Genomic DNA, 14,307 nt, shown 5'->3' with positions numbered 1-14,307 from the left:
ACATCCCCTTCATTAATTTCTTTCACTCATCTCCAGGCGTTCTTCTGAACAGATGTATGTCTCACATCAGCGTAACTGAGGTGATAGCCTAAACTAGCTTTTAAGGACAAAGCAGGCTAAGGGCAACTCGGATGTTGAGGTGAAATACAGCTTTTGGCCCTGCCTTGCAAATGCTGCTCTACTTAGCTGAATGTTCCACTTTATTTCTACACCCTTGCCAGCATAACTATTCTCATTTTTAGCTATTTATTAACCCCCAAAAAACCTCTCAGTATAATTTCTGCTCACATCTCATCAACCTCTGTCAGAAACTTGATTTGTCCAGGAACCAGATTGAGAACTGTGGAGAACTTTCAGAAACTTGTGAATATTTTTATATTTATAAATGCATTGAAACCTCAAACAAGTTCACTTTAAGACTTACTAATTCAGTTGCTTCCAAAAATTCAAAATAAAAATGAAAGCAAACTAAAAGCCAATTTATAAGGATGAAGTTTTCAAAAACTTGAAGAGAAAGGGTAAGATAATTTACCAAAAGGAAGTGCCTAACAATATAACACCTGGATGTGGTTAGACTTGCAACAAGAAAGCGAAGAGGCCAGAGGCTGAAAAGCCAAGTGAAACTCACATTTCCAGAACTTCATTCCTCCCCCTGAAGTTAATAGACTACCTCACCCTCCTAACTTTGCTTTTCGTATACCTGGATCTAGATCAGTCAGTCAGAGTTTATGGAGCCTAGAACTAACTCAGTGCCAACATTGTGGAAAACAGCAAGATGGTTGTAGAAAAGGCCTTCCTGCCCTCAAGAAGCTTAGCATTTAATTGATGAGATGAGAGTAACTAACATAGCCACTTTCCCAGAATAAATTTACTATCTACCTTATCACTCTTTTTATCTTCAAATTCATCTGAGCAGAAAACAGGGCTCAGAGGACCCTGGAAGTCCTCGTATGTTAGTTGTTGGGGGGGTATAGAAATAAATAAGACAAGGTGTCTTCCTTCAAGGGGCTTGCTTTCCAATGGGAAATAAAGATGCTTGACAGATGGGAGAATGAAATAACACTATAAAGAGGTGCAGACTTTGGGTGTGCAGAGGATTAACCTCAGCTGCCACTATTGGGACAAGGCTTAATGGAAAAGTTATATTTGAGCTGAACAGTAGTGAACGAGTAACCCTTTGATAATCAGGGCAGTGAAAGGGACAGGGGAGGTATTTTAAGACTGAGCACATGGAAGCGCAGAGGCAGAGAAGGAGGACTCTCATGGCAGATTCAGGGAATTGATACACACTTGGATCACGGGTTTCTCACATAGTGACATGGAGACCACAGGTTGTTTCAGAATAAATGCAGTAAGCATTAAATGGGCCATGTTTAAACTCCACTTAGTCACCATGAGAAAATACAGAGCCTAATTCTTTTGGGATATTTAAAAAAGTCATGTAAATACCTAAAAACTAGAATAACCATTCAGACATGGTTGCTCAAATACTCTAAAATACTAACATATTGCGTGATGTTGAGATAGCCACCCAGTCTCCCTGGACCTCAATCCCTGTAAAACAGGATGAAAACAGGAAAATCCTTACCCACCATCCTCTCCTACACAAACTCATCCACAACTTCACCTCCCTCAGTGTGTGACTGACACGATAAAACCAGCTCTAAGTCTATGTTGCCTTTCCATTTAGCCATCAGGCTGTCACCCAATGCTAGTAGCACAAGTGAACATCTCTAGTCCCAGCCTAGGTGGCTATGTGCATGGGGGGAGTGCACAGAGCAGGGGTAGGAGAGGAGAGCCAGCTGATGGTCCTGACCACATCACTGACTCCCAGTGGCATTGTGGAAACATCACTGGGGTTCTTGCATATTCTTACCAGCAGGGTGAGGATCACTGGCTACCGCATTGGCTGGACAGGGATTTTTCTTGAGTGGGGGAATGAATAGATTAATGCAGCCTTGCCAACAGGCATTAAAAGTCATCAAGGGGACTTGCTCTTTGTTCAAAGAGCGTATTGACACTTCCCATCCCCCTGAGACTCAAACGGATGTTTGTAGCTCAGGAAAGCTACACAGAGCTAAATGGCACAATTCAAATTCTCCATCAGACATCCATGTTGACACGCACGGCTGTTTCATGACATTCAGGAAATCAAAAGCTGTCCCTGGGGGGTTTGTCTTGTAAAAAAAACATTTTCTAAACAGAGGTGAGGAACACAGTTGCTTTTGGATGGAGGTATCTGCCAACGTTAGTTGTTCCTGCTGTTATTCTCAAACATTCATAGCTAATGGTGGGGAATTTTCAATGTTAAAAATAATTCAGATAAACATATTCAGTAAAATGATGAAACCTCTACCATCCTCTGGCTTTTGTATGATGAAGTATCTCTTTTTAAGTCACTAGAGGTTTCAGAAGACTTATAGTTTTTTTTTTAAGATTGTATTTATTTATTTGAGAGGGAGAGAGAGATCTCCAGTGGGGTGAGGGGTGAAGGGAGAAGCAGACTCCCGCTGAGCAGGGAGCCCAATGCAGGGCTCGATCCCAGGACTCCAGGATCATAACCTGAGACGAAGGCAGATGCTTAACTGACTGAGCCACCCAGGTGCTCTGGAAGACTTATATTTTATAAATCTTTATGAAAGCCATGACTGTTTGTTATATTCGCATATTCCATGACTAGTGTATACCTAGCATATTTGATGCCTAGAGTGCACCATTTCTAGCAACACCCCTCCTCTATATGGAAAAATGTTTTCAGAGATCATGAGTTGAAACGAACAATAAAATGGCCAGAAAAGAAATAAAGACAGTGAATATTTCCTTTCATTGAACTTCATACATAAAACCATGGAAGTTAAAAAATGTTTAAAATATTAAAATCAAAAAGGGAAAAATGCACCAAATTATCTATTTAATAGTTTTGTAACTACTTAAACAGTATGAACTTTTATCCTTTAGTTGCAGTCTGATACAGTAGTCCATATAAATAATTTTCCAGTAGCTAATAAGTGAATTTTATTAAAACTGAAATTCTACAAAAGATACAATTTAAGCAATTACTAAATTGTACCACAAATGTGAAGTTTTATTTTGATTCATTCTTTAATTTTAAAACAACACTTTGAGGAGAACACATTTCAGTTGTATAGATATTATTCAATAAAACATGAAGTTTTAAACTTCAAAACTACAGTTAATACCTGAAAACAAATTACACCACATAGTTTGTCCTGTTTCACTTTTAGATTTTAAACAAATAAATATTCAAAGTGGTTGCATAGAATGAAAGCAATGAAATGGCTCACATTCTGTTTCTTTGGCTCCATAGTCACTGTGGTGTTGTTCTTTATTTAAAATCTACTGTTGAAATGAAGAAATATGTAGGAGCTCATAGAGACACAACACCTGAGCAAGCTCAGGTGATTCTGGACATTATAAATTTACTCATGAAATGAACACATGAATCTGTATGTGTGTCCAGAGCCAACTCTGTAACTGGGAAGTTCTCTGACTTCGCTTTCGTGTAGAATGCAATGTTTATCAAAGGGGAAGTACTAAAAATGTGCTAATTTGAAACTTACATACACATCATTCAAACCCAGGAATAACTATAGTAATTATTTAGAATTTAGACCAAAGATATTTTTGAGGGGAGGAGTGTTTTATCACTGATATTCAGGATTGCTGGTATGTGGTGATAATTAAAAGTAGCTCTATTTGTGACATGGCCAGAACCTGGGAGCCCTCTGGTTTCTTTCCTCTTTCCTGTCCCATTCTATCAGTCATCAAGTTAAATTGATTCAGTGTCCAAAATGTCTTGCCAATTTGCTTCCATAAAACTGCCTTAATTTGAGTCTTATTTCCTTTGATGTGGATTATTGTCACAGCCCACCAACTAGTCTTCTACATTCCAAACTTGGCCTTGTTCCCCTCCCCCCACCCCATTTATTCTCCACATCACTGTCACAGTTTTCATTCTCAAAATGAAAATCCAATAGAAGGATTTTGTGCCTTAAACCCTTCAGAGACTCTTCAATGCCTGCAGGAAATGTCCAGATTCCATCAAATAAAATTTAACCCCTACTTCCTTTTGCAAACTCACCCCACCCTCATCCTCCAGCAACCCAAGTCCACTGGACATTCCCCCACTCTGTGAGTGTCTCATGCTGTTCTATGTGACGTGCAGCATTCCTTTATAATTAAATATGTGTTTATGCATCTGTCCTCCTATCAGGTCCATGACTTTCTTGATGAGATAGTACCTGTCTCTGCAGGAGGAGGTGGACTTAGTATGAAAGGAAGAAGGCCTGAAGTAGCCTGAGACTGAACAAAGAGAGCTCAGGAAGAGAAAAATTTCCTGTTCACAACTCTGACTAATGCTATCTATGCGCTAAGGGAGCAGAGCAGACACATCTGAGCTATTACAAAGGTGGCCTACAGGGCACTGAGGTGAAGAATGTATGCACCTCAACATACCCCATAGTGGTTAAACTATAACCACTAAAGAAAAACTAGACCTTGCAAGTATATAGTGTGGGAAGGCCTGATTTATGTCCACTGAGGGGTGATATTCAAAATATTTAACAAGTGATACTCTGTGGTCATCCAGATACCTGGATCTGATTGGCTAATCAGAAAGACGTGCCAGCCACAAATAACTCCACGGGCCAGTACTTTCCAGTTGAGCAAGTGTAGCTGCAGGTGTAAATACCATCAGGAGCCAGGGAGGGTAGATAATTTGTGAAACCTATTAGCTCATAAAAAAAAGAGCTTCATGATTATGAATCATATGTGAAGTACAATTATTTCTAATTTTTAAAGACCATGCACCTTGATTATAACTGTTACCATGAGGAAAATCCCAACTGAGATTCACTCTTGCTCCATTGAAAAATTCTTACACATGCATGGAAAGTTCAAAACGATTATATTTACTGAAAGAAATGAATGACGGTAATGAACGCAGACTGCCTTGATTTGAGCTATGACAGAGTTAAACATAAAAGTGTCAATAGAAGATGTGGTCCATATATACAATGGAATATTACACAGCCATCAGAGGATGAATACCCAACTTTTACATCAACATGGATGGGACTGGAGGAGATTATGTTAAGCGAAATAAGTCAAGCAGAGAAAGTCAATTATGATATGGTTTCATTTATTTGTGGAACCTAAGGAATAGCATGGAGGACATTAGGAGAAGGAAGGGAAAAATGAAGGAGGGAAGTCGGAGGGAGAGATGAACCATGAGAGACTACGGACTCTGAGAAACAAACTGAGGGTTCTAGAGGGGAGGGTGGTGGGGGGATGGGTTAGCCTGGTGATGAGTATTAAAGAGGGCACGTGCTGCACGGAGCACTGGGTGTTATATGCAAACAATGGATCGTGGATCACTACATCAAAAACTAATGATGTATGGTGACTAACATAACCTAATAAAATTAAATTAAATTTTAAAAAGTGTCAATAAATAATTTTTGAAAACCACAACGATCATGAAAGGTGTAATACATCAATAATTTTCTGTGGTGTGAAGCAGGATTTCAGCTTCTGTCAGAAGATACCATGATAGACAAACACAGAAAAAACTCCAAAACTTAGATACATGGTGAGGAGGCTACAGAAGGAGCGAAGTCTTCAGACTTAGGAGGAAAACAAGTCTCCCAAGGAGGAAAACAAACTTTCCCGGTGGTACAATCTGCCTTACTTTTGAGGGCCAGAGTGGTGGACGGCAGGGGAGATCTGATGACCCCCAGGGAAGGGAAGCAAGTGCCTGTTCCCCTGCAAATTGGTATGGGTTCAGGGGTCCCCTGGGGCAGTAGATTGAATAAAGTCAAGACCAACTCATGCACAGCAAAGGCAGCCATGGAATCACACATCAGAGGTTCTGGAAGGTTCCTGGACACCTTAAGGAATCATGTGCACAGCATCAGAAAGCCCATGTGGCATACTTCTCACCATAAGCTAGCTGGCATAGACTCCACAAATCATGAGGTGACATGAGATGAAGTGTTGACATGCAGACACCACTGATTTCATGTATTCTGCAGTGTGCATTAAGCTTACCACTTTAACTCTGGTAAACAAACCTCCTACATAAGTCAGATATCCCCAGAAGTGCTAGGAATGCTGGGGAAACTTGATGTATGCATGCAAGGTTAAAACAGAGCTTCTATTGTAAAGAGTGACCATTGGTAATCTAAGCCAAACCCTGTGTCATGATCTCAGAGGTACAATGAAAACTGAGAGCCTCAGTCCCTACCATGAGATGAGAGATATTTACATACATCTACCTGACAAACAACATGCCATGTAATATGGATCCAAGACATAGATATAGTATGAAATAATAGTTCAGGTTTTTCTTCTTCTCTGTGGATATTGTCTGATATTGGTCTTTATTTTCTTTTATTTTTTTACAGGAAGAGAAGCTTTGTTGAATAGTGGACCTCTTGATTGCTAGTAATCTCAGTGCTTACAATCTTACTCAAAAAACCAAAGAACTTTAAAAGGCCAAATTGAATACTTGACACACAGACACACAAACAAAAGTCAGTGGTTTCTTGGTAGTATTGGTCTTTAGAAGGGGATAGGCATCTCTTCCCTGTCTAAAAACACACATGCAAACATGCACACATAGAGAGAAAGAGAGAGAGAGACTCACATTAATGTAAAGTTCCTTTAGAAAAATGGAACTGGAAAGAATTAAAGAATTAGCTTCACAACAAGAATGCACATAGTATGAATCCAAATTCATTCCCATTGCTTAAAAAACAAAGGACAAGAAATGAGAAAATTGAGAGAATTTTCACAATCATCTCTATTACCATTTCCTCCTTAAAAGTCTCATTGTACTGGTATGTGAAAACTTTAAGTTTGCTTTCATGTGGTATTTATTTAGCACACTTTGAAGCAATTTCTTTTAGGGCTAGAATTTCTCATTCTGTGATATGACTATTTGGGGGAAAATTTGAAGACTATCTTTTCAACCTCGTTTTATTGAGCAATATAAGACTTTAAGCCATTTCTTGGTTTTATCTAGTTTGGGATAAGTCTAAAATTGTTTTGTCTTGAAATAGTCATTTTAGTATTTGCCATAGCTTCGTCTAACAGTCAGCAAAGCTCACAAAGTACCTGTGCCATTTCCTCTCCTTGAGATATTAAAAGACAGGACCCACAGAGAGCATTAGCCGTCCTCAAGTCAGACAGCACATGGATAGCGGCATAAGTCACATTTGGGGGGATCACCTCCAGAATCACTGCTTCACGTTCATTGTCACTTGCTCACAGGCACACAGCACCTCACATTATCAAAGTGCTGCAGACCCACCCTAGATCCTCCCGATGGGGGGAAGATAAGGACGTAACTAATATTTTTGAGTTCTTATAATGTGATTTTCACTCTTAGGTACCATACATATATCGTTTCATTTGATCCTTAAAATCTTATCAGGTACTTAGAGTTGTTATCTTAATTTTTAAGCTGGAAAAACCAAGTATTAGAGAAGCTAAGCCACTTGCTGAAGACAACCAGCTGATGGGAGTCCGAGCCAGGACCAGGACTTGAGCCCAGACCTGGCTAACTTCAGAGCAAAAGCTCTTATCTGCCAGTAGTTGTGGAAGTAAATGAGAACACACAGCAAGAGTTCTTAGCATTGTGCTTGGCTCGTAATAGACAACAAAAAAATACAGGGTATTATTATTTCTTAGGATGAATTTAGGGAAGTGACACAGTAGTTGAGCAAAGCCTGCAGGCGGCAGAGACAAGATGGAAACCAGAAGTTCTGCCCCAAGTGCCTCTGCTCTGAGCAGTTATTCCCAGCTGAGTCAAGGATCAGCAGTCATGCATAATGACTGGCATATGCATTGGGCAAACAAATATAATAGACATAGAAAAGGCAGTATATCCCATAGAAAAATGTCCTTTTGTATGATAGATGAAATCCTACAAAATTATACTAACCAGGGGTGCTTGGGTAGCTCAGTCGGTTATGTCTGACTCTCAATTTTGGCTCAGGTCATGATCTCAGGGTCATGAGATTGAGCCCCATGTTGGGGTTCACACTGGGCATGGAGCCTGCTTATGATTCTCTCTCTCTCTCTGCCCCTCCCCCTCTAAAAAATAATAAAAATAAAAAATAAAAAAGAATTACACTAACCAGCAAGGCTGGCCTTGGTCAAAAGTGGGAAGTAAAAATACCTTTGTCTTTATATACTTTTCCAAGCTTTCTTTCAGTAACTTCTCCATTATATCTCTACCAAATGACAAATGTCCCCTTGTGGTTCTACCCTACTGGTCACTGACCATAGCCAAAGGATTCACACATGTTCCATTTCTGCAGAGTTCTGCCCACCCCATTTGACAAGAATGAGTATCTAGTAGAGTGTTGGTTGGCCAATTCTGCAATTCTCTCTGTGGAGTAGCAAACGTTTTTAGCCAGTTTAGTGAGCCCTAAAGAACAATGATTCATATTGACAATTTAGACAATAGTTCCAGAAGACTTTGACCGCCTGCTCCTGGGAGGCCCTGTCCTTCAGAAATGCTAGGCCCTCTACCTTGATCACAGTGCCTTCTGGAAGAAAAGCAGCACAGAAAAAGCCTACAGCATACCTTAGAAGCTGTGGCCAGTAGCATCAAAGAGAGACTTTGTCATTGCATCAGAAATCAACATAAGTATTTCTAAATATTGCCTTCAGTGATAATGTGGTTACTTGGGATGCTCAGGGTAAGCATGGGTTCTGTGTTGCTGTAAAGACACAGGGAACATCTGCCTCTACTTCTCTCCCAGGTACTTCTTCCCCTTCCTAATGCACTGTACCACAGAGATCACACTGAGATTCACTGGCATTTTCAAAGCCCTAGAAGATAATTAACAATATCCATGTGAGCAGAAACTGCCAACTCTCCCCCAATATTAATTCTCCTCTCCTAACTGGTAGAAGAAGATTAAATAAGGCCACAACCACCCAGCTAGAACCTAAGTGCCACAGCCTATCTTATAACCACTTCTGGACAATGAGCTGCTGATGACATTTGTGAGTTCCAGGTTGTGTTCACAAGATAAATATGGCTAACAGGAAGGAGAAAAGGAGAAGTTAGCTCTACCAGCTAAACTTGGGGTTTCCCTATGACTGGCCTAGATGGTCGTTCCAACACTACCCTGCACTCTGTTCAAAGTGAGCCTCAACTTAGACAAGTTTAGATTCTGAGCATTTGAGAATGATACCCCTGCACATGCAGGCGCAAGCACACCATAATTGCTTCCGCAGAGATAAGCATGTAAGTCAGAGGCCATGACCATGAAAGGATAGGTGGGTAAGACTGAGCTTATTTTGAGGCAAGGGAATGGAGACTATTAGAAAAGTGAAGCAAAGTGCATACGATAGAAGAGCTCACAAAGGCAATGTCACTGGAGTCACATGACGACCAAAGCTTTGTTATTTCTTGGTAACTGTGGATGATTGTAGATAATGATATCAAGAGTTATTTATAGACAACTTTTCTCAACCCCAAACAAGAGATGACCTCCCAAGCCTACTTGAAGGGAACTATCAAGCTAATTAAATTTTGGACTAAAAGAACATTATTAGCTAAAGTGACACAGCACTTAATGATGCATCAAGTAGATCATAGGAAATCCTCAAGATATAAAGGTTAAAATTAATGTGTTCTAAGTGTTGTATAGCATTAATTCACTTGCTACAGCAACCCTATAAGATCAGTGTCAATATTGTCCCCGTTGTTGAGATGAGGAAACAGAAGCAGAGAGGTTACGGTCACAGTAAATGGCAGAGAGGGGACAGTAATCCAGGCGGTCTGGCTCTAGAGTCCCTGATCCTAACCACTCTGCCACGGCCTTTCCAAGAACCACAGCAAAAGATTGATTTAATTTGGCGACCTGATTATGAACACCTGTGAACATTTTTCCTTCAACAATTTGGAACTCGTAAGTAAAGATGAAACTCACAAATAATGAAAATTAAATAGGAAAGCCCCAGCAAAGCAAGATAAGCAGCATTTGACTTCAACACTACAACAGAGGAAATTATGATAGTGGGACAGAGGAAGCAACAATTAATTAAAGAGCTTTTCAGGGTTAGGAAAATCTATTCAAGGCTCTTCTTATCAGCACACGGGTTAATCTTTTCATGCCTTAATCCAGGAAGTCCTTTAGCTGCAGAATATTTTCCTAGACATTTACATAAAAAGTAATCACATTTTGTGGCAGGCATTTTGGTAATAACGATACACAAGCATTTGGCAGAAGAATGAGTTCTACCCCCAGCACACCAGGTACACATTTCAATAGGAAAAAATAGCTAGAGCCATGGTAATAAGCCTGATAAAGACACTGTGTTATCAAACAGGAACTTCAAAAAATGATAGGTGCAGAGCACTTTCTGCCCTGTTTTTGATCTGACCCAAGGATATGGCCAATTCCCAGTGAAGGGACAATCTGAGTGGGATGTGGGGTATGGATCCATGGACCATACTCAACTATCAGAGTGAAGGAGAAAGAGGACATAGACAAGTGCCAAATGGAGACTCAGACCTAACTAATGCGTTCTTGATGGAGCCAAACCATAAATGGCCACTGGTACTAGATCAGATTAGGATTTATTTATTTTTATCACAATAAGCAGCAGTCAAAGATTTCCTACTGTCTTCATTTCAGACCATATATAGTGCCAAGTGGTACCCAGACAATAACTGCAGGACTCCTGCCTGCCTGAAGACGGAATCCTTGGTTGATCCTGAACTGAACAAGTGGTCCAAAGCCTCGCAGCTGGGAGCTGCTCCCTGGTGATGCATCTCCACTTGCAGCCTCGTTCTTCCCAGTATAATCTGCCCATCTGTGCATGAAAGGAAGGTGCTGATGCCTTTATTCCTTTCATCAGGACAGAGATCGAAATCATAGCCAGATACCAAGGGGCAGATTTCCCTTTTTTTTTTGAGAAACACAAAAAGCAAGCAAGCATAATTTTATTATAAAGGAGGACCTTAAACAAGAAGTTTATAGAGAATATAACATTTTTTTCCAACCTTATGGTAGATGCAGTCTCATTCCTGAGAAGAGGCACACAGATCTCCCATTGCTTTTAAGTTGAGGGAAAGAAATTCATAAAAATTAAAGAAAAATTAAATTCTAAATTAAAAAAAAATTTAGGCATTTTGAAACCATGCCAGTGTAAAGAACTCAGTAATTTAGTAAATCACAGAAAATCCCCAAGATAAATAGGTTAAAATTAATGTGGTTTTAAGGAATGGAGCCATCAGCTCTGTCTGGGAGAACAATTCTCACTAAACATTTATCTCAACCTATATCTTAAATTTAATGCAAGTAATGCTTCAATCTATCAACTGCTTTACAGTAAACCTGGTTGGCACTCTGAGGCTTTCCATTTCATTTTCCAAATAATTTGATTCTCTATAGTTGGGGTCGAATATATTGTGCAGTGTATTTTATTTATTCACTTTTTTTTAAGCTTTAAAAGCTCAACTATTTAAAACAATAACATTAACACTTATTTCCCATTTAACTGAATGTTGTGGGGGGTGCTTGGTGAAAATAATATCAGCAAAACATCATTGACATTTACTGGCTTTCATTATGTGCACTTATTATACCAGGAACTTCACCCATATTATTGCATTTAGGCACTTCACCCATATTATTGCATTTATAGTCTTCGAAATAGGCCCATATTTTAGGTATAATTATTATCTCTATCTTACAAATGAGGAGACTAAGGCTAAGAGAGGATAAGAAACTTCACCAAGGTCACACAGTAAGTGGCAGAGCCAGTAAACAAACCCAGTCCTAACCCTTCCCCCCAGTCTAGTTTTGTAAACACATTAGGAGGGGAATAGAAGTTGTACCCCACTCCCAGTGTGATATAGCACTGAACATTCTTTTTTTTTAAGATTTTATTTATTCATTTGACAGAGAGAGCACAAGCAGAGGAAGGAGCAGAGGGACAGGGAGAAGCAGACTTCCTGCTGAGCAGGGAGCCCGATGCTGGACTCAATCCCAGGACCCTGGGATCATGACCTGAGCCGAAGGCAGACGCTTCACCAACTAAGCCACCCAGGCACCCCAGCACTGAACATTATTTTCCTTCATTTCACAGAGGATAGTTTATGTGCTCTTCAAATTGGTATGAATTCTATTTAATATATGACTCCAGTTATAGCTGTGTGATTTTAGGCATCTGATGGAAAATGAAAAACCCAGCCAGCCATCTAAGAACCTCATCAATGTAATACCAAATTACTTGCACACATAACAATGCTTAGGTGCCTGGGAATTTTTATTCTGCACCTGGTCGTGTGCCATCCTAACATCCACGGAGACAAATTCCAAACCAAGCAGTTCCAGAATTTAAGATGACATTCTAGAGGATTTCAGTCACCATATTTTCCAATTTAAAACCACAGCACACAAAGTGGTAAGAGTATGTGTGTTTGTGGGGATAACCAGGCAGGAGATTTGAAATCAGACCTGAGAAAATCAGAAACTTCTGCTAGCTGTTTACAGTCTTTCAATATATGGGCCCCTGTGTCCATGTAAAGGAGCAAATGAACTCACTGGAAGGAAGAAATTGCTTTTTTGCCCTCATAAAATCTTTGCAGAGGTGGCCACACATCATCTAGGCAGACCTCAAGCTGTTTTCTATGCCATATGACACCCAAGTAGGAGCCATTCTCTTTTAGCTAATAGAAACAATGACAGAATGCTCCAATACTCGATTTCTGAGCATTTTCTCGTTCGGTATTCTCCAAGCACACACCCCACTGAGGCAAATAGGGCAACTCTATTTAGTGACATTACTCAAGAGTAACCACAGAGTCAAGTACAACCCCGGTTATCCAACACCCATCCAGCTGAACTACAGCACTCTGCTTGCCTCCATCTCGAAAAGACAAGCTATTCAATCATCAGGACGGCATCCAGAGCATTTTTGCTAGAAGTAGTGATAAATTTGTACCTTATTTATAATATCCGCCCAATTCTCTTTCCTTACCATCGGAACATGTTTTTTAAGAAAATCAGCCAAGCCATGACTTGAAAACCATGTTCTTGTTTGGTTGATGTTCTAGAACGTGCTCAGTGACCAAATCTCACTACATGGTTTCATCCACCATTATCCACTTGACATCGCAAGTGAAAACATTCCCTCCACCACCCCCTGGGGAAAAAAAAACAAGAGATTATATACATAGATGCCTTACCGTTGATACTCCAGATGCCCAGATGTGGGATTAGGAAGAACACCCAACACAATTTCCCAATTCCAAGCATGCCAGGCAATGTCTTCATTTCCTGTGCATATCAGGGACAGAAAAACTTCACAAGTAGACTTCTCTTCCTCCCTTGAATTCTTCAGGATTGGACCAGGTTACCTACCTCAGTGACATCAGTGAAATAAGTAGAGAAGAGCAAGGAGGTGAAGAAGACAGTAGGAAGAGCCTGAATCATTTGTGAAACGAAGTGAACAGAAAAACGATGTGGTACTATATTCTGTGGTTTTTGCTTCTTGTCAAATCGGCTGTTCACTTTCAAACACTGATCTGCAAAGCGGCTCAGTCCTTAACTTCTCCTTCCGCTTTACCACCGTTTCTGCCCCACATTGAGGTTTTGCTCATTCAAAGTTGAGTGACATGAAAAATCAAACTCTGAAGAAATCTATATTGTTGCAATCTTTAGGTTGAGATTTTAATCGAATTAAGGTCAGGGAATTCATGGTAAAAAGTACCTATGGGTAAGTATGCCTTTTCCCCCTTTTCATAACTTGAGATTATGAAACTTCTTTTATGTAAAAGGTTTTAGATTTTTCTTCCTAAACATCATGTCATGGCAAGATTAGAATGCTTATTGTGATTATACCAGTGATTTATCTGAGGTTATGGAGAATATGAGTGACAGGAAGCACTTCCTCAACAGATGAGGGAAGGGCAGGTGTCTTTAATCTGCAGATAAATATCAATGGAACAAGATCATCATTAATATTAGCTACATGTTCTCTCTCTAAATAATAAAGTTCCGAGCTAAATGACATCTTGAATATCAGTTAAAGGAAACTTCCATTTTCAACATTTTTCATGTGGGTATTGTCTGGATGAAATAGAAGAGAAGCAATAAAAGGAAGAAATGGAAAAGTTCAAGATCAGATAGCTCAGGGTCAAGGTGGACTGTTTTCTCCAAGGCCACTTGTAATAATTAGCTGTGCTTCTAATTTTATATATTTATATATATATGTATATATGTATTTAAGATTTTATTTTTTTATTTGAGAGAGAGT

The 14,307-nt window shown here is 39.7% G+C and overlaps 1 protein-coding gene across 4 annotated transcripts in view; it reads right to left on the bottom strand.

Moving 5' to 3' along the window:
- The window catches only part of BTLA (B and T lymphocyte associated), a 30,906-nt gene extending 17,321 nt beyond the window's left edge, over nucleotides 1-13,585 (bottom strand). For all 4 annotated transcript variants that reach the window (XM_027582919.2, XM_027582916.2, XM_027582917.2 and 1 more), the window contains exon 1: nucleotides 13,238-13,585. In XM_027582919.2, the coding sequence (XP_027438720.1) occupies nucleotides 13,238-13,325 (88 nt within the window). In that variant the 5' untranslated portion in view covers nucleotides 13,326-13,585. The remainder of the gene's footprint in view (nucleotides 1-13,237) is intronic.
- Nucleotides 13,586-14,307: the final 722 nt, after the last annotated feature.

The sequence above is a fragment of the Zalophus californianus genome, chromosome 1, assembly GCF_009762305.2.
Source record: "Zalophus californianus isolate mZalCal1 chromosome 1, mZalCal1.pri.v2, whole genome shotgun sequence".
In the NCBI taxonomy this organism is placed as follows: domain Eukaryota; kingdom Metazoa; phylum Chordata; class Mammalia; order Carnivora; family Otariidae; genus Zalophus; species Zalophus californianus.
This window is presented reverse-complemented; position numbering and strand designations above follow the sequence as displayed.